At 39.7% G+C, this 26,704-nt stretch overlaps 1 protein-coding gene across 1 annotated transcript in view; it reads left to right on the top strand.

Moving 5' to 3' along the window:
* ARID5B (AT-rich interaction domain 5B) overlaps window positions 1-26,704 on the top strand; it is a 176,521-nt gene that overhangs the window by 74,569 nt on the left and 75,248 nt on the right. The window contains exon 4 of the mRNA XM_063101771.1: window positions 14,748-14,978. Within this exon, the coding sequence (XP_062957841.1) occupies window positions 14,748-14,978 (231 nt within the window). The remainder of the gene's footprint in view (window positions 1-14,747; window positions 14,979-26,704) is intronic.

Here is a 26,704-nt window from a genome sequence, read left to right as displayed (position 1 = left end):
TTTGTAATTACACAGAGTTAAGAAGGGTGTGTGCAGGGAAGAGGAGTTGAAGGGAGCCAGGCGATTGCCACAATCAACAGTTTGGTACATACTACGTCCCCAAAATGTGATCGGAGAAACTCTAGCTTGTTGAGATGAGCCATGAATGATAAAAAAAGTGGGGAGGGTCAGGAGGAGGGTGGGAGAGGATTTTATAGTAAAATTAATTCCTTCCTGCAGATTAAAAGTACATTTTATAGATTAGCAGCCCAAGGCTCTGCGCAGTCGTCTTTTCCCAGATCGTGGTTAGTGGTTGGTCAGCATCTTGCCCGGCTGCTCTATAATTCACACGTGCCACCTTCTACAAGTGATGGGACTACAGGGCTCATGCTTTTCAAACCGTCAAAGCAATTGGTCATCATGCTCACTGTTATCCTAGTACTGACAAGTAGACAGACCACTGAAGCCAGTATTACGGTTTTTATTTAACCCGTGAGTGTAGGGGCCTCCAACTGAGTTACCAGTTGCCAGATGGGAGTATCAGTATCACGCAGGAGTATCAGTCAAGATGGAGGCAGGAAACAGATTTCCCTTCAAGAGGGTTCAGCTGAAGAGATGTCAACAGAGAGAAGACTTGCAGAGGTTGTAGTTAGGGTAAAGACTTAAGAAGGGCAGTTGAGCACCCAGGGACTAGTGAGAGCAGCAAGCAAGAGGAGGAAATAGTGCTACCTGGTGGAAGTGGGAGTCCTGGAGGAGCGGCAGCATTGGGGGTGCAGCCATGGCCAGAGCTCTGATGCCAAAGCTTGGGGGTGTGGGTAGGGAAGAAACACTACAGCGCCTCTCTTTCCCACATCTGAGCTCCTGCTGGTGTTTTCCATTGGCTGGACTAAGCAGAAGCCAGCGTGTGAGGGAGCCCAGTGATTCAATCTTCAGGGCTCCAAGAGCAAAGTCGAGAGCATAGGTAATGGATCTGGGGATGGGATGAGAGCAGGGGACACTGAACAGTGAATAACCAGAAAAAAAACCAACATTAATTGAAAGCCCAGCATGTGCTTCACTTGTTTCCAGGGTGTTAGGGATTCAGACTTGCTAAAGACCTTGCTCCTGCCCTTCAAAGAACACGTAGTCTGAAAAGGGGATTCCAACATGAACAAATCAGTACAGTGAAGTGTTACAGAGTAACTGTATCTTCGGATTTAAGCTGATATCAATGATCTAAAATAGCAGATTTTTGGAACCAATAATATATTTTTTAGAGCAAGGGTCAGCAGAGTCAGACAGTAAATATTTTGGGCTTGTGGGTCATAAGGTCTCCGTGGCAACTACGTAAGTCTGTAACCACACAGCTGTGCTGTTGGGATGCAAAAGCAGCCATATATGTAAGTGAGTGGACATGGCTATGTTGCAATAAAACTTTATTTACAGTAACAGGCATTGGGCCAGATTTGGGCCATAGTTTGCTAAACCTTGGGAACACAAACCATCTCACAGAAATATCTAAGAGATACCCAGAAGAGGCATCTGTAGCACTGGTAACTGGTGGTATGAAACCACAGAATTATAACTGGAATTAATATTTTAGTCACCAGCAATTAGTTTATTGCATCTTTTAAGAGAAAAGGGAAGTAGGTTTGGATATTAGAGATTGGGGAAGGGAAGACATTTGCAGTGGAAATGATTTTCAGCGGATGATAGGTTTTATGGGAAATGTGAATAAACCAGATTCATCCTCCTCGTGTCTTACATCAGCTTACTCAGTGCTAATACTGTACAAAAGGGAAGTAAAACAGAGCATATCCACACCATCAGCTTTCGGTGATGTTCTTCCACGGTGCGCTGTGAGAGCACATTAGAAGGTGCTGGAGTTTTTATATGACTGCATTCCGTGAGATTGAATAGTGGTTTTAGTTTCCAGTAGGTTTTATAAGTATCTCTTTCAGATGTTAAACTAATTTTAGTACTGCACAAAGTAGAAGAAAAAGAAAGAAAGAAAATACCCATTCTGAAGACCGATGTTGTCCTGGCATCGTGACAGAACACAGAGTGGATGGTTTGTGGAAATGGCATGAGGTGAACTTGCAGCTAGTTATAGCAGCAGAATAGATAATACCCAGAGGAGAAGGGTCTTACCAGGTTTTATAGTCAAAGCTTTTTAAAATTACTGTTATTTTACTTTGAGTGGATTTTCATCATTCACCAGAAACCGAAAGTGGTAATCAGGAATCTCTACAAACTAATAACACTATTGCTACCTTTTAGCCTTTGTGGGGATTTGGGGTATCAGCACAATGAAATGACAGCACTGCAAGCGGCTTTTCCTCCTGTTCTAGTCTCTTCTCCCAGTTGTATTTCTTAACCTCTCTTCTCAAAATTGTTGGGTCCTGGAGTCCAAGACTGAAAGGCACCTTGGGAACTGTGCCATGGACCCAGAACAGCCCCATTTCTCCTGAGTGTCTCTTCAGGCCCAAGTTGTTTAACACAGTGGTCTTCAAATTTTTTTTCTGAAAAGCTATGCTGTTCAATGCAGTAGCCACTAGCCACAGGTGGCTATTAAGCTCTTGAAACCTGGCTTGTCCAAATCAAAAGATGCTGTAAATGTAATCTACACACCAGATTTCAAAAACTTTGCATGAAAAAAAAATGTAAAATATATCACTAGTAATTCTTTATATTGATCATGTGTTGAAATAATATTTTGGGTATATCGGACAAAATGGATTATTGAAATTAATTTTACGTGTTTTCCTATTCCTTTTTAAAAATAATGTTAGTTATATATTTGGCTCATACTATGTTTCTATTTAATAGTGTTGCTTCTAAAAAGATTTTTGAAAAAAATACATCTACATGTATTTCTTTGACCAACTTTTAGTGGACATCTAAAAATTTTTATCATATATTTGAATAAGTTTTTTAATAGGTAGAAAATTTTTTAAAATAATATAGATTGAAATAAGATGGTGATTAACTATAATTAGAATAAACATATATTATTTGATAAAATCTTAAGTTTTAAGATCTATATTTAATAAAGCATAACAGTTCTAAAATAAATCATGTAAAATTTTTATCCATAGGTGTATTCAATTTATGTCAAAAAATCCGGTAGCCTTGCAGAGCATTCTAGCTACGTTTTAAATGATCAGCGTCATTAACCTTTATTGCTCTGGCTTTTCTAAATTCAGTGCATCCTAACACAGGCCAAAGCACCATATTTCTGCTGCCAAACTTCCCCTTTAACAGAAATATGTGCAAGAAGGGAAAGATCAAAAGCCTATGGTTTGAGGTGGCTTGATATATCAACAAAGGAATCTTCTCTGAAACCAATATTTTGAGTTGATTCTTTAATAGTCATAATAAGACTAGGAATGGAGATGGGCTGCACGGAGTGCAAGCTCCTTTGGGGCAGATGAATTTTGGGGTGAGTAATATATAAGTTGAGGCTCTGTCCCATTCCTGTGTAGGTTCCCCTCAGGAAGTCCTAAGGGTAAGGATTCAAAGGATAAGTTTAAAGACCACTGATTTAAGGTGAGTCACTGGTAGAAGAAAGAGGCCTTTGTCCTCCTTTCCTTGTTGGGCTACTCCAGAAGCCCCGTGATAAGATCAAAGAAAACAATGCAATCTACAAAACTCTTGACACCTCAGACATGAGCTCCTAGAAGTCAGTGCAGTTGTCTGGAGATGGCTCAGCACTTCGAGAGTGGCGGACAAACTCAAGTGGTGAAATTATACCCCCCACACCCCTACCGAAAAAGTGCCTAAAATGAGATGACTGCCTAAATTCATGACCCTTCATCTAAAAAGGGCCTACCAGCCAATGACTGCAGATAACTTTCTCCAGATTCCTTCAGCCTTTTAGGAAGAGCTGTTGGAGCCTAGAGTGAACCAAGGACATGACTGCTCTTACTCTTTGATGAAGGCTCAGATGTTCATTCTAACACTGTCTGTGGGCAATTACATTAGTTAGCACTCTCAAAGGTCATTAGGACACTGATTCTGTGCCCTCCAAGAGTTTATATTCTAGTTGCTGATTCTGCAGTGACCTCTTTTCCTCCCAAGGAACAACTAAGAATACATTCACCCAGAAAATATAATCTTTGCCAAATATCCCCCCTTTTTTAATTGTGTAAAATATACATCATATAAAACGTATCATTTTAACCATTTTAAGTGTACAATTCAGTGGCGTTAAGTGTATTCACAAAATTGTGTAACTATCACCACTGTCTCTTTCCAGAACTTTTTCATCCTCCCAGACACAAACTATATACCCATTAAGCAATAACTACCCATTCCTTCTAACTCCCCAACCCTCCAGCACTGGCAACCTCTATCCTTTTTTCTGCCTCTATGAATTAGCCTATTTTAAATACCTCATATAAATAGAATCACACAATATTTGTCCTTTCGCATTTGACTTATTTCACTTAGCATAGTGTTTGAGGGTTCGTTCATGTTGTAGCATGTATCAGTACTTTATTCTTTTTTATGGCCGAATAACATTCGATTGTATGTATATAACACATTTTATTTATCTGTTCATCTGTGATGGACACTGATGTTATTTTCACTTCTTAGCTTATGAATAATGTTACTATTAACCTTTGTGTATAAGTATCTTTTTGAATCCTTATTTTTAATTCTTTTGGGTATATATGTAGGAGTGGAATTACTAGGTCATATGGTAACGCTACGTTTAACTTTTTAAGGAACTTCCAGACTCTTCCACCACAGTGCACCATTTAACATTCTCACCAGCAATGCACAAGGATTCCAATTCATCCACTTCCTTTCCGGCACTTGGCTTTTGAGACTAAGCCAGTCACAGAAGACCACATATTGTAGAATTCCATTTATATTAAATGTCCAGAACTGGCAAATCTATAGACAGAAAGTAGATTCATAGTTACGGGGGGCAGGGGGAAGAGGATATGGGGCAGGAGGGTTCAGGGTTTCTTTTAGGGATGATGAAAATGTTAAAAAAATTATGGTGCAACAGCAAAAGAAACAATTAGCAGAGTTAAAAGACAACCAACAGAGTGGGAAAAAATATTTGCAAAACATACATCTGACAAAGGATTAATATCCAGAATATACAAGGGACTCAAACAACTTTATTGAGTAACCCAATTTAAAAATGGGCAAAGGAGCTAAATAGGCATTTCTCAAAGGAAGATATATGAATTGCCAACAGACACATGAAAAAATGCTCAACATCACTCAGCATTTGGGAAATGAAAATCAAAACCACACTGAGATATCATCTCACTCCAGTTAGGATGGCTAATATCCAAAAGACTGAGAATGATAAATGTTGGTGAGCTTGTGGAGAAAAAGGAATCCTACACTGTTGGTGGGACTGCAAAATGGTGTAGCCTTTATGGAAAATGGTTTGGAGGTTCCTCAAACAATTGCAGATAGATCTACCATATGACCCAGCAATCCCACTGCTGGGAATATACCCAGAGGAATGGAAATCATCATGTTGAAGGGATACCTGTACTCCAATGTTTATTGCAGCACTGTTTACAATAGCCAAGACTTGGAAATGTCCATCATCAGATGAGTAGATATGGAAAATGTGGTATATCTACGCAATGGAATTCTACTCTGCTATAAAAAAGAATGAAATACTACCATTCACAGCAACATGGATCGACTTAGAAAAAATTATATTAAGTGAAATAAGTCAAGCACAGAAAGAGAAATACCACATGTTCTCACTTATTTGTGGGAGCTAAAAATAAATAAATAAACACACAAACAAAATGGGGGGTGGGGAAGAAGACACAACAATCACAATTCCTTGAACTTGTTAAGACAAGCAAACAGATATGATATGAGGTTGATGGGTGGGACAGGGAGAGAAAGGGGGGAAGGAGCATTCTGTAAAGGGACACGAAAATCAACTACATTGTATATTGCTAAAATAAAAAAAAAATTTGTGGTGCAGGATGCATAATTATCTGAGTATACTAAAAGCTTGTACACTTTAAATGGATGAATTGTATGGTATATGAATTATATCTCAGTAAGGCCCCTACATAAAAGACATAGGGCTGAATATATTATTTCATATCTTTCTTTTTTTTTAACTTAGTATAACAGAAGTATCTTTGCATGACCTGACATTTTATTTAACTTAATTCTTTTTAATGGCCATACAGTTTTAATGAAAGTAGAAGTACCATTTGATATGTATATATATATTATAGAAAGAGAATGAGACAGACACACACACATATACACACAAGTGTGTGTGTGTGTGTCTGTGTGTGTAGAGAGAGAGAGAATGCCTTCTAAGTGCTAAGCATTAGATAATCAGTATTAGTCAATCCTACATTGTTTGGTGTTTAGTTCTACATACACACCTCTTTTTCCTATCATAAACCATGCTGACAATTATTAGATTTAGCCGGATCAGATCAGTGTTGACCATTTGCGAAATAATCATGTCCACAAAAGTCACAACAAATAGTGATTTTTCATCTTGTTAAGGCCCGAATTTGGATCTTACATGCTGAGAGACTGGTATGTGAAAGTTAATCATTTATCGTTGATCTGTCCAGCATTGTACCTTAATTAGGTTTATTCATGAGTTGGGGGTTCAAGAGGGTCTCTGTGTCAAAGGTTTGTACAGCTGCTGCAGCAACAGAATTATGATTCTTGTAATGATGGCAGATGTAAGATAAAACTTGCAAAATAAAAAGCCATGTAGATAGTCCCAAGGGAAAAACAGCAGAGGTTGTTATAATTTTTAAGGCCAATTCTGATAATAATGGTCAAATTTCTTTCTCTTAGCAACCTTGCCATGGTAACCATAAGAGCTGTTTGTGTCTTAGTGGTACCCCTTTGTAAACCAACATAGGGTTGAGTTTAACTAAGTTCAATTCCAATGTAATAGTCTTACCTGGGTAATTAGCAAGTAAACAAACACATAAATTAATCTCTGAAAAAATTTTTGAGACAGTTTTAGAGTAAGAAAAATTTTGTCAAGGCCATGACTCTCGGACGTCCCATGGGTTCATTATTTTTCAGATATGGAAGTTCATTTATACTAAAAGTGAATGGCTGACTATAGCTTAAAGGTTAACTTGTGTGAAGGAAAGGAAATTAAGGTTGGTGAGGGCCCCTAAAATTACACTTGAAATGTGGTCCCAACTTTACCTACACGTCAGTCTGGCCGTGGGGTCTCACCAGTAGATAAACTTATTGTAGAGTTCCTGTCTTGTGTGATATTTAAATTTGGCTGAGATGAGCCATGTGGAAATAAGATGAAAAACTCTCTAGATGAAATCTGAAGTGGCTTCTGAATGTGGCTTAGAACACAGTGGCCATTTGGGAGAACCTTGGAGGTGGAACTGGCTTGCTTCCCAGTGGGTTCATTTGTTACTCAGAGTGATGGTAGTGTTTGGTTTTAGTTTAGCTTCGTATTTTCTTTTCTGAGTGATGAAGCAACATTAAGGGCAAAAGTTGATATTAACATATTAATACATGTTTTTGTAATTGTGTGTCCATCTATTTTAAGTGGCTTGCGTTTGGAAACAGATGGTTAAAACCCTTGGTTTTGCATTTGAAACATTCTTTGTTCCGTTTGCAACCATGCACTGATCTATTTTCCCACATTTTCTTTTTGTTAAGTTCTCCAGTGATGTTTTTGTTGCTTATCCTGGGAAGATCTGTGTTTCCATCTATCAAAACAAATGGCAAGCTGGGGACCATTTAAAGTAGTTTTTTTTTTAGTTAATAAAGCCAATCTCCTTGTTCTGTTATGTTAAAAGAACATTATCTTTTTATTGCCAGTTCTGTATGGCTAGGTCTGTTTTCTGTCTTAGCAATCTCAGGGCTGCCCCACTTGCTTACTGTGTAAAGAATTACAAAATCATTAAGGGTGGGGCAGCAGCAGCTGACTTACAGTACAAACCGTTTCTCAAAATAACCACAACAGTGCAATACTGATGTGTAATTTACGTCACAGTATGTTTTTATGAAATAGTTTGTGGCATTTTCATTTCTATTCCGGATGGAATCTTGTTCTCTCTCCTTTTTAATCAGGCATTTAATTTATTTTTATTATTAATATTTTCCACTCCTCGTCTTGGCATGCCTCCAATTTAACAGCTTTGATGAGGAGGAAAAAAAGAAACAACACACACACACACAGAAAAACCACTGATCTTCCCCCACCCGTACTCTAACATCAGTTTAACTGCAAATGTATTTTTCCCTTTGATGTGTACTAACTTTGGGTGCTAAGTTTACTGCCTTAAGAGAGATGTAGAAATATGGTTGACACATTACACATTTACGCAGAGCTACAGCTACGAATTGATAAAGTTGATGTACAACTTTGGAATTTTAAACACTTTCAACCAATTCAAGCTATTTAGTCATATGCACTGCTGCGTTTTCCTTTTACAAATGTCTTTCTGTATAATGTCCTGTAATTAGAACAGGAAATCATTGAGTAACTGTAAGATGAATAAGAAAGAGCACTTAGACTGAAAGGAAAATTACCTTCCGAGAAATTATATTCTTTTTTTTTTTTTGCTGCATGTTACAATGTTGGTAATGATAGTAACAGCTGTAGCTACTCTTATCTGTAGAATTTTCATGCTTAGGGTTTTCTGGAATAAAAAAATTCCATTTTCAGTAATAATCAAAAATGGACAGAACATAGGAAATGCCTAATTATGACAAATATTCAGTGTCACAACAGAGCAACAATTAAATGGAAACTTCAATTTAATTGTCAATCGCAGGAAGAATTGGAATAGTGCCAGGTATATAAAGTTGATGCTTTGCCGTCGGTTGGTTGCTAGGAGCACGATGAAAAGTATAAAGCTTTGAGAAAGGAATGTCTAATGTAATAAAGTAACAGAAGGAAACATAAATCATTGTGAGAGCCTCTCATATTGACATTATTTTACTTAAATTGTTTCAAAAGTAGACATCAAGTTTTATAATATGAGCTAATTCATATTGGCTTGAAAAAAAGAGAAAGAAAACTGTATGTTGTCTTTGAAGCATGAGGGACACTGTGTCTCAAACTTCTCCTTCATACATATTTGGAATCTTTTAAGTGAAAATCTTTAAATGTTTGTTTCTATTGGCATCCAAATGCATTTGCCCTAATACGATTAAGAGAACTAAAGGGGAAAATACTTGGCAGATTTTTCAGTTGAGGTAATTAGGTACAGGAAAGAACATGCATATTTTTTCCACCAGGCTCTATAAAATCCTGGTGCGAAGGTTTTTTTTAAGGTTTTTTTTTTTTTAAAGCTTACTGATGTTAGAAGTAGATTACAGTGGTTTGCAGTAAGCATAATAGTGTGATGTTTCCGAAACAAGCGTCCCCTCGTCCCCCCAGAATGAAAAAGAAAGTTACATTTCTAAATTGTGTAAGAGATAAAAGCGAATTTCTCCTCTGGAATTTATGTTTTCAGCCTTCTGTGTGCATTTGGCCACCATTACTTATTTTTTTAAAAAATAACATTATGAATATTTGAAAGTCAATGCTCCATTAATTCATTGTGTTTGCTATTTCATGCATCTCTCTTTGTACAAAGACAACTTGGGCGATGTGCTATTCACAATGAATGCCTGCTCTTACCCTTCCCCCCCCTTCCCTATCCCCAGCCCAACTCTTGAGGATTAAAGCAATGGTATACAGTTACTGTTTGAGCAGCTTGGGTGGAGTCTCACGTTATAATTACAGTTTCTCTGTGGAATTCTGTTTTGGACTTTGAAAATATATAAATAAGTGAAAAATTGACATTGAGAGAGGTTAACAAAACGTGTAATTATGATATAAGCACAGGATTAGAGTAATTTTGGTTGAGCATTACAAGCAGTGTACTTTAGGTATTAACTTTTAATAGGCAAAGTTCTTTTTATTGAAGTTGAAATGAGGTTTAGTAATTTTGAGTCTCTTATGCCCTTTGAATATTTCATTTTAAAACAGGCATATTTACATTATTTTGGTGTGGGAGGGATAAGAATTGAGGAACAGGATGACATTTTAGTAGAGTATCATAATCATGGTTTAAAATTTCAGTCTTAGGTACCAGCAATTTATTGCTGATCATTTCTGTTGACTGAAATCAAGTAACGTATATGTAACCCAACCGGTGACAGCCAGCTAGAGTGTGTTAGGAGAATCCCCCTTAGGGTAGTACTTTGATTTCTTTTCCTATGTGGGTGTGGTTGAAAGAAAATCTTTGTTCCGGGATCACTCTGTTTGTCTTTTGCTAAATAAATGTGCGATTTATTCATTCTTTATTCATTCTTAGATTTATCTGCTAGACCTATTATGAATTGGAAAGAGGACTATGTCCTACACAGCATTTACTGGCAGCCCTTGTTTTATGTGTAACTTTGCATGGGAGTGTTTGTTTATGTGTGTATGAAATGCTTATGGAGGAAAGAAGTAGCTAAGGAATTTAAATAAGAATTCTTGAAAGGGCTGTTTGGCTTTATTTGTTTCTCCAGTGTACTAGGGCGAAATAAAACATGCCAGCCGTTGAACAATTTAATATTTTTGTAGCTGTATCAGGAGGAAGTTAATTTAATGCAAAGGCTTCGGAGGCAGTTATAGGATCAGAGAATTTTCGATCTGGAAAGCTCTCCCAACTCATAATTTTAAACTCTGTTATACACACCTTTCATATTAAAGTGAACATACTTTGTCTTGAGGAAAAAAAAAAAAAAAGGTTTCTCTAGTAAAATAAACTTATCTGCCTAAACTACAAAGAAGAGATTCAGGGGACTTCACTCAGTGAAACTATGACCTGGGTGAATTGTTGGTTTTTCCAACAATTTCACCTTGACTCTGGATCTTGAGTTCTGAGGGTCTCATGGGCTTTCTTTGGTTTTATGAGTATTAAAGGCACCTCCTCTGGGATGTCTAATTGCAAGGTTGGAGATTTGCCTCTGTCCAAACAATACCAAAATTCTGGTCCAAATGGGTAGTTTTGTTCATAAACAACAAAGTTATAATTTTTGTTTTGTTCTCACTAAACATTATCACCTTAGACCAAACCCCAACTGTGCCTCTCGCCTCCTAGTGTGGAAAGAGATTGATGAGGGGCACGGGTTCTAGGCTTGCAAAGCATAGGGCTGGTGCTCTTTCCTATCACAAGGGTAGAAAGTAGAGAGTTGATATACATGAAAGGTGTATCAAAAATGGCAAATCGTTACAAAGGGAATTGCAGTGCTCCATAATAATAACAACCTAACTTAACCAGAGTAGAAGAATTCTGGCTTATAACTGGCTGAATTCTGCAGTCCTCCAGGAAACAGAAATCACATATTTTACTTAGTTAAAGGCCACTCTCCTCAGCCCTAATATTGTAAATTAGTTAAATCTCTATTATCGTTATTAATACTATTATCATTTGAGATATTCTGTCCTAATGAAAAGTTCATCAAACTTGGAGTTAAAAGACCAGGCTGTAATGTTACCCTCATCACTTTCTAGTTCTTTGAGATACTGGACTAGTCACTTGGGTGTCTGAACTTCAGTTTTCCCATCTCTAAATTGGGGAATATTAATAAGTACTAATGCTACTAATAGGGTTGTTGTGAGGAGCAAAAGATGTTATATGAAAGATTTTTGTAAATTTTAGTGTTTGATTATCAGTACTGGAAATAGCATTAATATTTGCTCTTCTTTCTAACAGGAGAACAGTCCCTCAGGCCCTCATATGTTTAGTTGAGAGGACTGTTTTTATTCTTCATTTGCTATCTTCTGTGATACCTGCAACAATCCCGAAAAAGTGGCAGGGAGAAGAGAATTTGGTCCTGTATTTTGTTCTAGGTACCAGGGGATTTAGAAGAGAAATAAGAATAGAAATATGTAGCTGACAACTATATATATATATATATTTCAAAACCCAGACTAACTAACTAAATATATATATATAAATACACATATTTTAAAACCCAAACTAAATTGCTGTAAGTCTATGCAAAAAACGAAATTCAGAACCAGAGTTATTGCTTTCAGAGTTTAGTGTGCATGAGCTGCCTGGTATGCTTGTTGAAAATGTAAATTCCAGGGTCCCAACCTTAGAGATTCTGAGTAAGTGGTTTTCGATGGCACCCCAGAGTCCGCCTGTTTTCAGGCACCCTGTGTGAATCTGATGTGGGCAGTCCAAGGACCACTCTTTGAGACGTTGTCTCGCGAATGAAAGGATAGTTGTAGAACTTGTTTCCATGAGTTGGGCATAGAGGGAACTTGCTGTTTTCCTCCCTACAGAAAGAGAAGAATCCATGGCTTGGCTAGTGTTTTAGGAACTACATGAAGGAAAAAGGGATAAATGTTTCAAGTTAGGATGAAGTGGGGAGAAAAATGATATTATTTCTAAGCACAGAAGATTGCCAGGGAGCTGACTCCATCCAGAGTGAGAATTAGGAAGTGATTACAGATGGCATCATCATGAAAAATAGTCAGAGGAAAACAGATAGGAAAGAAGTGGAGTGGTCCCAAGAGTCCAGGTGACGTCTCCTTCCATAATACTAATGCTGAAGCAACTGTTCTTTCACCCTTATTCAACCTGAAAAGCACAAATTTCTCCATTTCAATTCAAGAACACTTGGAGAAACTGATGCAACTTTCCCCCATTACAGAAAGCCAGTGGCACAACCAAGATAGAATTTTGGAATCCACAGGTTGCACAATATTTACCATGTACAGGGGGGTGGTGGTAGGTAGGTTCTGAGCATGCTGGAAGGAGTGAGTCCTGGCAGTTCATGGTTATACCTCTCTCTTCCATTCACAATGGACAAATAGAGTAGATTAATACAATTGACAAGTTGGAGGATGCTTCTTCAAATAGTTCTTAGAAGCTCTGGAGTTCTGACAATGTATGATGAATATTTCCAATGAAACTTTTTGTGCTTTAACTCTGTAAAAAGCACAGATTTGGACCCAAACTGTGAACTTAGCTCCTTGGTCTGCTGTGAAAATCTCAAATTGGCGTGTCTTAGGACATATATCAGCATTGCAAAACTAGTTTTCACTTGGGTACTTGCCTTCAATGTAACATATTTCCTTTTAATTAAGTGTACCAGCTGACAAAGTGGCTACCCACAAGCCAGGCAGGAGCCTAAGAAATGTAAACTATTAGAAGATGTCATCTCGCAAGCAGCTAAACATCTCCATTCGTGGATAAGCCTCCAGCCTGAGGAACTAAGTGAACATAATTAGAAATACATCTGGGTATTGGCCTCCTATCTGAAAAGGTCACATGCACACCTTCCACTGGTACTGGTTATGTTCTATCATTATGTTCTGTCCTTACTCATTCGTCTCCCACTGGTTACCAGATGGCCATGATAATGTCGGTATCCTTAACAACTGTCTTGTGCAATTCCCTGCAGCATGGTAAAGGCTCGAAATATTGAGTGTTTTCCCTTTGGATAAGCAAGTGACATGTCTAGGAATTGCTTACAATTGCTCTGGTGGCGTGGTTGTAGAGTGATGGCAACCTGGGTCATGGAGCCTAAATTCAGCTTGACGTTTTGCAGGTGGCAAGCTACCAAACAGGGGGTGTTTGCCATTTCCCAAGCTTAAGATGAAGGAAGGCTTTCTCCATGCAGAATCTGGTTTATATAAATGAGCACAAAATATAGCGAGGTGTAAACAGGCGTGAAGATCACTGTAAGAGGATCTTCACTAACTTTGCTGAAATGTTCTTCTGAGTTAAGTTGGTTTTGATGGAACTCTCTTACAAGAATGCCTGGGGCATCTCTCATCATGGGTCTCTGAGATGTGCCAAGTTACCAGATGGATCTGAGGAACATTAAAATTAAAAGATAGGGGGTACTGGTGTGGGGAGGGTGGAGAGGGTGGATGTATCAATCAAGTTGGGATGGATCATGCTGCCATAACAAATGCCCCCCAAATCATAGTTGCTTCAAACAACAAAGGTTTACTTTTCTTTATGTTATATGTTTATTTTGGATCAACCAAGGTATTTGCTCCACGTTATTGTTACTCTAAGATGCAGACTGGCAGAGTAGTCATTGTGTGAAACATTACTGATGGCCAGAACAAAGGCAAAGAGGCACTGTGGTCAGCAGCCCACGTGGCCCTTAAAACAGCGACCCACTTCTGTCATCTTTCATTGGCCAAAACAAGACACATGGACACTGGACTCCAAGGGAGAGGGAAACATGGTCTTTCCATGGGTCCATAAAGAACACAGGAAATATTTGCTGAATAGTACTAATGACCCCCAGAACAGATGATAATGCTATTTAGACCCATGGACATGTCTCTGGGGCCAGAGGACCTTTTCAGAGCTCTGCCTCAAGCGCTGAAAAAATTATATAACCCGGTATAAGGGCAATAGCAAACTGTGGAAATAAGTGCCAAGAAGCTCAACAAAGTTCTGCTTTTTCCTACAATGATGACTTTAATGCTTTAAAATTATGTCAGATTCTTTCAAAACAGTTCTTGGGTTCTGCTGCTTGCAGGTGATGCAAACACGGCTTCACATATCTATAGGGCGTCCCATTCTTTCTTTTCTCCAGAAAGAGGTTAAGCGCTGGGGGTGGCCCGAGGCTTTTCTTGTGGAGCTGCCTTGGTGAGGGGCCCGGGAGGACAGTGGCCTTTGCCAGACCATGGCAGAGATGACCTGGTATGAGTCTTGTTGAAGACGTCTTTCCTACAAAACCAGAGGTGATGATTGAAGTCATGATGTGGCCATGGAAGGTCTTTGTTGGAGGGAAGAGGGTAATGAAGTGTTTTCTTGTTTGTCTAGGGGAGGACGACGAAGAAACCATTGTGATGGTTCTCAGCTACCCTCAGTACTGCCGCTACCGCTCGATGCTGAAGCGCATCCAGGATAAGCCATCGTCCCTTCTGACCGACCAGTTTGCGTTGGCCCTGGGAGGCATCGCGGTGGTCAGCAGGAACCCTCAGATCCTGTACTGTCGGGACACCTTTGACCACCCGACTCTCATAGAAAACGAGAGTATATGCGATGAGTTTGGTGAGTCTTTTTTTTTCTCCCCACCTGAAACTTGCATGCACGTGTCTGCCTGTTTTCAGTTCTTGGGAAGAGCAGTGATGGGGAACGAGCTCATTTTCACAGGCCCCATGTGCCACGCCACCTCTCCCTTCCCCCAAATCATTGTGGCATGAGTTGTCATCACCTCCTTGGGAGCCTGTTTACCGTGGGTTAAAGATTATGATTTAGAATTTGTTGTTCAATGTAGAGTTTCAAGTTGCTTGGTCGAGCTTGAAATTGGAGTTTTGGACTGGAAGCTTTCATGTTATTTCTTTCTTAAAAGGCTTTGGCTGTTCAGATACTGATTTTTCTTTTTAATTTAATTGATCACTCCCTTTCAATGTTACAAGGTACTGTGAAAATGCACCAGTTGTAACTACTTCAGTAACATAAGGTGGATAGATAAATAGAGCCCCGTGTCCCTGAATTTCTTCATACACACACACACACACACACACACACACACACACACACGCTCTCTCTCTCTCTCTCTCTCTCTCTCTCTCTGCTCACCAAAGATGGGTATGTGCACATTTATCTTCATCTGCATCTGTGCCTAGCTGACTGGCCATGTGTCTCCATGGATAGAGGAGGAGGAGGAGAAGACACCACATTGTCAGTTTGGGAAAGCGTGCATGTTGCAGTGAGTGATTGGAAGCAAGCCATGGTGGTTGCTCTCTTACGCCTTCACTTTTTCATCTGTGTTGAAGCAATTGGATCATATTGGTGGTTCTCAACAAGCTGGGCAGGGGTGTCAGAACACCTTGCGGGGTGCTTTATCAAACTACACATGTTCCCTGTGAATTCCTCTATTTACAGAGGCATGAACACCCCCCACCCTCACCCCACCTCTTCCTTGGGAATTGCCACCATAGAGTGGCCACTGGAGAGACTGAGTCCTGCTAAATCCTTCATGGGGACCTGGGTGGAGAAGAGGCAGAGACCCCTGGCCTAGAGAGAGCATAGGGTCCCTTCGTGCTGCCACAGTCCTTGATTCTGTTGGCTAATGTTTCCCCAGGGATCCCCTGTTTGCAGACTATTCTGATTCAGGTCATTCTGCTTAACCATTGTAGACCTCGGCATGGTTTGGGGAATCCACTGAGGCCTCTCAAATTTGATTCTTCATGACTCCAGCAACCCTGTTGCTGCTACTAGATGGATTTTGTAGTTAGATGTGTGGGCAGAGGAGGGGCAAGGATGTTGGGAAGAGAGATGGTGATCAAAAGAGGTAGGGAGGAGAGAAAGGAAGGGGAACAAAAAGATCTAAGTCCATTAGATTCTAAAGGCCATGACATTTTTTTTCTTATAGTTTTTTCAGATGTCTTTCACAACTCCAGCTTATCAGATAACTGTCAATCTGTTAGAGGGTAATAGTGTTTGTACGAGCTATTTTTACCTTCTTCAAAGAAATATTTGCCATATTTATGTCAATATTTATTGTTATATTCAAATAACCTTTTTATTCAAGTAGATAAGTGTATCCAATACATTTTGAAAAATACCCTCTCTTTTCAGATCAGCATTTATGATCTTCCTTTTTCAATACTTGTGTTTTAAGTTTTTCTTCTGTATCCCCCAGTCCAAAACCCTGCATCTTACTTGCTACTCAAGAGGTCTCTAAATTCCTGACACAGAATAAAGCTGAAAGAACACTTTTGCTCATTTTAACAGTATTCAAAATTAGAGTTTCACAATGTAATATAATGAAAAATGTTTAACCTTTTTAGCTAATTTAAGAGTTATTAGTCATTGAGTTTCAAAGCTGTTGCATCTAGAATTGGTAATAGAATGAAGTTCCAATTTCCAGTGATTACAATGGTTGTTAAGAGTTATTAAATTAGTTTTAAATGTTCTCACAAACACAAGCATTGGACTTTTGGATGTTTTCCTGAACTTCCTCCTGGTATAGCTCATTTTAATGCTGTTTTTCTTCTCCAGCCTCTTAAAGTGGAAGCTCTCTTTGGGAATAAAGGTACCTTTAAAGAGCTTCTAGATGACTCGTTTAATAATTAGAATATTAGAGTTTTTGGTTAAGTTAGTTCTTCAAACCATTTGTACTTCTTAAAGTATCTCATGTTAATAAGTGAAGAGAAAAGCTTATTTTATCTTGATTTGAGCACTTTCCCCAAAATCCTTCCTCCCTTTCCCACTTTCCATGTGCGACACTCTCAGCCACACATCTAAATTTCCAGCTTAAACCTCCAACTGGTATTAGAAATCGACACGGGTTAAAGTGTTTGTTAAAATGTGGCGTTGGGTTTCTCCAACCAACTAACAGTTGGTGGAAGAACATAAATTTAATTAGTGACTAGCATTAAACAAATGTTCCTAATATTAAACACTGCCAGATGACTGAAACACTTCTGTCAGATTACCGAGAGTGCCAGGGGGCCCACAGATGAATTTTCTACACAGTATATATTCTGTACCACACGTTTGGTGACTTCAGTAATTGGTCAAATGTAATTTAGGTAACAGTATGCCTAGGCTGTAAAAATCAAATTTTATTAGCCATATCACCAGGTGGATGAATGGTGTGGCTGATGGCAAAGAGTTTATAGCATTTAGCAGCTACACCTTTGACACATGAAATTCATAAATTGCCATAAAATACCTCCAAGGTCCTTCTCAAAAGGACAGTGTCTGCTTTCCTATGATTGAATAATGTTTATTTTATTAACTAATATACTTTTTGCTTTCTTCTATTAAATGGGATTATAAAGTGAGGGTGGGAAGGGGAGTTTAAAAGATAAATAAAACATGGTCCTTGCTTGTTTTGAGGATTTAAAATCTAATTGGGGAAGACAGGATTAACGCACCTGAAAGGTTAACTAATGTTACAAGAAAGTCAATGATTAAGTATTTGGTGAGTGTTCTAGAAAGCAAGTATGGTAGGAATTTAGCAGTGGGCTGGGGGTGGGGAGACGGTGGCTGGAGATGGCAGCAGAGTGAGGGTCAGGGAAAGCCTCATGGAAAAGACAGGACTTGATCTGGCTGGAAAATACAGGGAGCAGGTTATTGGAAAACTGTTGGAAATGTCTAGATTGTTTAAAACTCACGTCCTGACTCTCCATGTTACACAATGGCCGCCTTTGCCCTGGGTCAGCTGATGGTCTCTCTTGGATCTGTTCTGCCCATACTCATTACCCTTTGGGTGGGTTTTACAAAGGGCCTGATGCCCTCTCTGTCAGTGGACCAGGCCTGGGAAGTACCCAGGCAGTGGCTTTGCAACTAGAACTGGCTTCCTTTCTTGGAGAGGGGTGACCCCACATTCTCTCCGTGCTCTGTATGGCTTACCTGCATGCCCCAGACTCATCTCTGAAAATAGACGTTGCTCTGTGTGACAACCTGGCCCAGCTGTCTGGATGCCCCCTCCCTTCCTGCTGCTGTAATGTTGTCCACTGAATAACGAGTTTAATTGAACGGTAAAAGTAAGGCTTTAAAAATGACGAGTCCCTGGTAAATAAATTCTCTGTGGAATTTTATGAAGCTGTTTAATGAAAAGTTTGATTAGAAACTATTAAAGAAAAATAGAATAGATGAAATTTCATCATTTAATCCAACATTACAGTAGTGTCATTTTGATTTTTATTTACATTGAGATATTCAGAATAGAGTAAATATATCCTGGTTCTAATTAACTATCCTTCTTACTTGGGAAAGGTTATTTTAGGCTTGAAGGGTTTTGATAGTGTACCATCTGCTTTCTTCGCTGTATTTTATTCGAGTCTCTTCCTTGCTTACAGCACTATGCAATATCTAAACCTATGACATAAGCATAAATTGAATCATATTAATGGTAGGTGATTGAAAAGCTTCAGCCTGGACGTCCTGCCTGCATTCTTCCATCTTGTTGGTTACGCTGCTCTTAAAGGCAATGTGCTTTTTTCTTAGCATGAGAGATTTGACTATTTTTAAAACTAAAGCAACAGATATCCCATTAAAGCATTATGAAAACTCATTGTATTGCACATGCAATTAGGAAATGAGATTGTAATAACAATGAGGGGAAAGTGACATGAATGGCAATTGTTTCTTCAGAAAAATCTTTTCCCTCTGCATAATTCCTGCCCCCACTGTCCAGTTAGAATTTCCTAATATAAGGCGTTCTCCATCAACCCCACCCTACTTTACCTCTTTTATGAATCCTCTTTAGAAAAACACATACTGTCCTTTATGTTTTTATTGTCTGTGCTGTAGAGAAAACACACACATGCAAACATTTTGCCTGTTTTTGCTGTTAGAACAATAAAATGTCCACCACTTTGTAATGCACAATGTTTACATTAATATCACACAGATTGATTTCACATGTGTGAAGTGTTGACAGCTAAATCCAAACAGAGGCATGCACGCACACACAGTATGGTAGATAAATGGATAACTTTAAGGTACTGGCTTCTATCAGAGAGATGTAGGGCAAACCAATATACATAAATGAGATGAAATCAGTTCTTAAATGTGGGTGAGTCTACCCAAATTAAGATATGGTTGACTTAAAAAAAGAAAGTGTGGTTTATTTTGTTCTGAGTTTTGAATTGCAAACAGGCGTAGAAGTTGAAGTCATACTTGTGAGTTTTTTGGCAGTTGGGGGTATGTGTGTGTATGTTTGTGTATATATGTGTATGTGTGTTTCCTGACCAGGGAATGGGATGTATTAAAAGAAGGATATGGTCATTCACCTGGAAAGAGAAGAGATGAGATTTGGTGGCCTGTCATCAGGTGTTTGGTCTATGGGTAGACTGTACCATGAGCTCTGACCTCCAGAGAGAAGAAGTTGGCTATGCAATTATTAAAACACACACTCTGCTGGAGGGCCTAGAAGGAGGCAGCAGGGAATAGTAAAAAAAGTGCTAGGCTTACAGGCACATAGTCCAGGTTTAAACCATCTGATTCTCTGTGCCTCTGGGCAAGTGATGTGACGTGAGGTCCCTTGCTTGCCCCATCTGTAAAATAGGGTCATAACAGCCAACTTGTTGACTCAGAATAAGTCTGTATTCACTTTATTTAGAAAGAATCCTCTTGATAAATGAAGATTCTATACTGTTTCTATTAATCTTAGGTCTTGGACAACTTGTATTCATTCAAAGCCATCTAGTTCTTTGAATAATAAAGGAACCTAGTTTCTTAAGTTTCCTGGGGTCTTACTAGAACCTTATGGATAAGAAAAGTTTTCTGCCTTTTACAATATGTTTTAAAGAAGCTTTTCTATCTCCACTGAACTTTCACTTCCTGTTTTTCCTGTTGGGTGAAATAATGACATTATAGACAAAAGAAGAAAAAGCAAAGGGAGAGAGCAGAACAGATGATTGGATAAAACCTTGAATTTTCATGAAAGAAAACCCAGGATGTATAAAGTTATTTTGAAGCATAAAGGACAAACTGGACTCTGCTTCTTCCCCTTCTAAACATCACATGTTTTGCTGGAAATGAAAGGAAAGGCAGTTGTTTTGTTAAGGATCATGGGAATTTATAAGTGAGTAAACATTTTTTTCCTTGCCAAAATAGGTTTCATGGTCACAGTGGATTTTGATGATCAAATGGCTTTATTCCTGGCCCCTGTCCATATTTAGGCTTTTGCTACCTGCCCGTGGTGCCTGCCAATCTCCCAAATGATAAAAAGGCAGAAATTTTTCTTTAATTGAAGCTGGGTGGAAGAGGAGTTGTGCTTTTTGAATATTGCTGTTTATACAGAGGACCTTGACCTCCAGCGATCTCACAGGGAGGACTACTTTGTCTTGGAAGTGTTTTAGAGGTTTTGTTTATTGTTAGGGAACGGAATGGTCTAACCAATCACTCTTGGTACCTTCTTCTTGTTGCCTGTGCTGCCAAAGTGGGGACAGAGAAAATGTCAAGGTCATCATACAACATAGTGAACCAAACCCAAATCAATCTGCTGGGAGAGGTGTATCACATGTGCTCTGTGGGACATGTAATGATTAACATACGGACTTGGCTTCCAAGACAGTAAGACAAAAAGAGGACAGGAGAGCAGACCTTGTTGGGTAGGGACCTTGGAAGCTAGGGTACAGTCTCTCTTGGGAGTTAATGAAAAGAATTTGTATATTACTATAGTAAATTAATTTACAGAGTCATGATATATGGAACAATAGGATTAGTGGATTTCTTTTCTAGTTTTGGACCTTGAAAGGAGATTTAAAAATAACTCTGGACTCCTTTTGTAGCTGATTGGACTCAATGCGTTATTAAAACTATTTGGACTCATGGGTGCAATAAACTCTTGTTCTCCCCAGAAAAAGGATTTGTGTCTATATTGGCTAATATTGCATATAGCATTTTATCTAGAGAAGCAAGAAAGTTATATCCCATTACATTAACAAGATCAACATAATCCTCTCTCAGGTGAAACAGATATTTTTGTCAATTAAAAAACAGACATACACACTACAGAAGAGTCAGGTCATTGAAAAATCATAGGCAAAAGCACTGGTCAGGGGTAGAAGTGGTGGAATGAAGTGCAGAATAAGTCTATATTCACTTGATTTAAAAATTATCTTGATGAATGAAGATTCTCTTTAATCTCCTTTATTCTATCCTTTCAGGGAGACTAGACTGATTTTAGTTCCTTGGATTGTAGGTGAGGCTGTCTAGGGATGCTTAGAGCTAGCACAGTGCCTGACACACAGTATACCCTCATTAATTCATTCATTTAAACAGTGTCTGGTACACGTCTATTATGTGCCAAGTCCCTGTGTACAAAAGTTGAGAACAAGACAGAAATTTCTCCACTCTTAAAGAGCTTACATGTAGTATGTGGAAAGGGGATTGACAATCTGTGTGCTTACCATGGACCATGCTTACAGGATTGCTGTGAGGATTAAGTGAATTAATGAATAAAAGCTCTTTGATGGTGCTTGTAAGTACTATTTAAGTACTCATTGCTAACTGAATCTTCTTGTACCTTTTATACTACCCAGAACAAACTTAACCACATATAGGGTCCACTGGGTTCCCCAAAAAGCACCCACAAAATTGTTTTATACCTATATAGACTGCTGGGGAAATGACACATCGTTTGCTAGTAAAACTCATTCACCCTCCATTCATTCCAGAAATACTTGCTTGTTTGTCCCTGTGTGTGGAACGTGTTTCCCTAGATATCATGGGTCTGGCTTCTTCTCAGCATTGGGGCCTCGGCTCAAATGTCTTCTCCCCAGAGAAGTCTTCTCTGACCTTCCCTCTCCAAAAGTCTGGCTCTGTCCCGTCACTTGGTGTGTTATTATCTTCCTATAACTCATAATTATCTGAAATTAAGTCCTATACTGTATTTGTTTCTTTACACGTTTATAGTCTGTCTCCCCCTTCACTACAGTGTAAACTCTTTGTCATGTAGGCAGTAAATTTCCCGTCTTGTTCACTACCATGTGCCCAGAGACCAGAACAGTACTTGGCACGTAGCAGGTGTGTGATACATAAATGTGAATGGGTACCTGTATACTGCGTGTCAGTATCTTTGTGATGCCCCCGTGTTACAGACAAGGACACTAAAGCACAGCAGCATTACAGGGCTAGCAAGTGGTAAAACCAGGATTTGAACCTAGACTCTATACTCAGCACCCCTGTGCCTCACCATTGCACTAGACTGCCTCTCAGCTCAGCCCCTGCCCAAAAAGAGCTTTCAGGCTTCCTGAGATCAGGCTGACTGAAAACAGATAACCAGCTTTCTAGCCAGTGAATGAATGAATGTGCAATGGTTTCTGTAGGATTTTAAGGGAGAGATTGGTGTGTCAGGGTGTGGTTGGGAAAGGAATCATCATAAAGATTCGAAATCTGAAAACCATTGGATTGGAAGCAATCAACACCGGAGCCAACCACCAAAGTCTTCTTCTCTGTTATAAGGAGTCTCCCTGTTCCAGTCTTTGCTGTCCTTTGGTCTCTTTTCAACACGCTAGGGTGATCACTTTCTGCTCAGAACTCCCCTGGCTTCCCATCTCATCAGAAAAGCAGATGTGAAGACAGGACTCCTTAAGAGCTAAGACTGTTTAGAAGTTGAAGGGAGCAAATAGCAAACTGCTCTGTGTTCCCGTGGACTCAGTAAGACGTGGGGTTTCGATGCTGACAGGACTCTCATTATACACCTCTCTGTAATTTTCTGCTTAGAACGCATTGGCTTTCCCAACTTGGCATCCTTCTTTAATGAAAAAATTATAGGCCTAATTTCAAAAAATGAAATGTATGCAAGCTTTCCTGCTTCTGTCATTTCTTTATTCCTGTAGCACATAAATCATTTCCCTTTTTAAAATTAAATTTCACTTGCCATGATTTGGTAATGGGTTTTCAAAAGAGGTAGAGTAGCCAAGCTCTTGGCACAAGAGCCGGCCTGCGCTGCCTGCTCAGGAAATCTTCTCATTGCTGGCTGGCGTGGGCCGTGATTCCATCATCTGGGCTTTATGCTCCCTTTGGAAGTTGCCTAGAAATTCTCTCCCTAAGAACCTCTTCTCTGCGTGGTCTTTTGGCTCTCCAGGGTCCATGTTGGAGGATTTAAGAACAGATGGGGTTTGGGCGGAAAAAGACCAGTGCATTCTAATGCTCCTGGGTGCTCATTTATTCATTCATTGAGCACCGACTGTATTTAAGGCAGAACTCCAGGCATTGTTGAGATACTGGTCTTCGCTCTCAAGACACTTAAAAATCAAGTTGTCTGAGACAAGATGTGCAGCAATCGTCCACTACAAACATTATTTGTAATCCTCTTAACAATCCTGTATTTTACCCATGAACAACCTCCAAGAGGTTAAGCAGCTTTTGCAGGGTCACAGACCTAGCATGTTGCTAAAGTGTAAGGGTCACAAAGCAAACCCCCCACACACACACCCCAGGTCTGCTGACCCCAGTGGACACACTTTTCTGCTACAAAGTGAGAGGAGCATGGAGCTAAGAGTCAGGGGTTAGTTTGAGATTCAAAGGAGATGCTATCTCCCAAAGCTTTGTAAGTGGGAAAGATTTTCCACATAAGGGACACTGCAAAGCAATCCACTGAGGCCTGGGTGAGAAGGCCAAATTATAGGTGGCACTGGAAGATGCATTGGAAGAGGGGAAAACTTTTAGAGGAAGTGGATCTTCAACCAGACCTTGAGGATTCAGAAAGGAGGAAGTTATTTCAGGTGATGAGGTGGAAAATACTTTGCACTTTGAAGCTCAAAGAAAGAGGTTTTTCCTCTGCTGTTTTTAGCTTTCAGAGTAGACAAAAAGCAGCCTCCACAAGCAAAGCTCTTTTCTTCTTCCTAGAAGATATTTCATTCCCCTGAGGGAGCAGGTGCTCCTGACTTCTCCTCTCATATCCCCATCGTGGTTAGGACCTAGGGGAAGCCGCTTGGAAAAACAACTCAACTTGTCTAAGTAAATTGGATCTTTCCCTCAGCTCTGTAAGAAAGAAAAGGAGGAATGTACCAACTTTGCAATAGGGGGTGAAGGAGTGAGTACCTGCTTGCTTTCCTGGCTGCTTAAAGGGTCCCTTCTAGTCTGAAAAAGTAACTTCAAAATAATCACCTTTAACACTTTGGTCCTTGTCTCTTCTGTATTACTCAGTTCTTTTCCAGAGTTGTTTTTTTCACCCCCCTTCTGCCTGTTATTAAAGTTGAGGACTTCAGCTGCATCTCACTAGATTCTAAGCTCCTTGAGGGGGTAAGAATCATGCTGTACTCAACTTTGTATCAACACATGTTGTCGAAATGATATAAAAAGCTCTGCTAGATTCAGAGGGCATCAAATCTCCATCATCTTATCTCCTTTCTTAGATAGGTCAAGTGTTTCTTGACCTCAGTCTTTCAGCTTTAGCACACTGCCAGTTGATTTAATTCTCAAGGGAAAGTGTCTAGCTCAAAGGATCTGGTTTTTTCCAACATTTATTTATCTATTTGAACCACAGGCGCATTCTTCATAAATTGGCCAATGTCTTTGGTTGAAGATAGTCTATTTGTTACAATGCTTAAAAGATTCTGTAGTGTGCACAACCTAGAAGGGTGTTCTTTGGGAGGAATTCAAGGAGCATCGTTAAGTTGGGGCAAATGGGAGCCTGTATCCAGAGGTCACTGCATGGACTTTTACATCTCTCATAAATCAGAATTCATTGTGGAAATCAAGCATCAGTGGCGGGTCCATTAGCATCCAGAGCATTGTCAGAATCTAAATGTGGGCTGTATGGGTCAGGAACATAATATAGATCACAGTTTATGCTGAAATCATATCAGAAAGTGTTTAGAAAGAAACGGCTCAGCCAGCATAATAATGTTCATTACGTGGAAGGTTACGTGGTGGATGGCACTGACACCCCAAGGATCCCTCATGGATCACTGACTTGCTCCACATTATTTCTAGGTCAGGATGAGCCTCCGTCTCTCAGGAGATCTCCATGGAAGATCCTGTATGAGGCACACTCACGACATGCAGGGTTTAGCAGGTCACGCTTTCTTCCTCTCGGTCCCAGGCATGAACATTCTGTCTTTGGAACAGGAGATCAAATATTTTAACAAGGATATCACACACAGTACCAGAAACACTACTGTATCAGGAAGCTGACCCCTGCCCCGTTCCCAGAATATAGCCGTTCAGAAGAAGAGAGGACACTGGTACTAGTTGACTCTTCTGGTTTGTCTACCGTAGCACAGATGGCAGGTCCCGCGCTGTAGAGAATGCATTCCATCCTATGGTTCTTGAACGAAAGGAAGTTGAAATGTGTCAGGACTAGAACACACACTAGAGTGGAACCCTCACTAAGTTGTCCCTCTGGCCCTCGGTGCCAGTGTCACCTACATGGGCTGAAAAGGTGACACAAAGATGTGGAGAGCTTGGCCCCAGCACTCCCAGCCCTGGTACCTGCTCATCCCACCCTCAGCCCTGCCATTCATACTTCATGAGGAGAATGTCCTACACGTGGAGGAGGGGGCTCCTTGTTATTGTCCAAGTGTCTTCACCCAGTCTTGCTTCTGTACAACTCTGTATAACCAACAAGACAGATGTCATTGGCCCCACTGGGCAGTCAGAGAAGCTCTTCAGGCAAGACAGTGGCCAAATGTTCATGTGACACTGGTAAGATGCAGCAGGACTTGGGCACACCAGCTTCTCAGCCTGTGCCCTAATGTCATCCCCCAAATGTGGCCCAGTGCTGAAGGGCATGGCATCATAGTTGTAGGATCATATACGGCACACCCTGATTAACCAGAATTTTCCATTAACCCAATGCTCCCCCTCCCTCATCCCCGTGGTACAATATTTCAAGAGGGGAAAAAAAGTAAATAGTAAAAAATAGCTCATATGTTTTTCAAAACATCTTTCTCATTCTGAAATTATTTCCATTATGGAAAGTACAAGTATAATAATAATAATAATTGCCACTCTTCCGTGAGCACGTACCATATGTCAGGCCTTATGCTAAGCCCTTTACATACATTATCTTGCTTAACCCTTACAGCATCCCTATAAGGAAGCTCGTATTAACCATCACAGAGAGGGAAACAGCGGCTAAGAAAGGTTAAATAAGCCCAAAGTCACACAACTAGTAAGTGATCCAGCCGGATTCCAGCTCAGGTCTGTCTGGCTTTGAAGCTGGCATGCACACCCACTTTGATAGTGCCTTTCTAAATATCATCAGTAATCTCATCAATGTTACCTACTTTCTTCCAGTCTTTTTCCAAAGCATTTTAATTTGCTTGAGAACATTTTGTATATGCAACTTTTGTATCTTAAAT

The sequence above is a fragment of the Cynocephalus volans genome, chromosome 7 (genome assembly GCF_027409185.1).
Source record: "Cynocephalus volans isolate mCynVol1 chromosome 7, mCynVol1.pri, whole genome shotgun sequence".
Classification (NCBI taxonomy): domain Eukaryota; kingdom Metazoa; phylum Chordata; class Mammalia; order Dermoptera; family Cynocephalidae; genus Cynocephalus; species Cynocephalus volans.
Note: the sequence above shows the minus strand (reverse complement) of the source record. Positions and strands in the feature narration are given on the sequence as shown.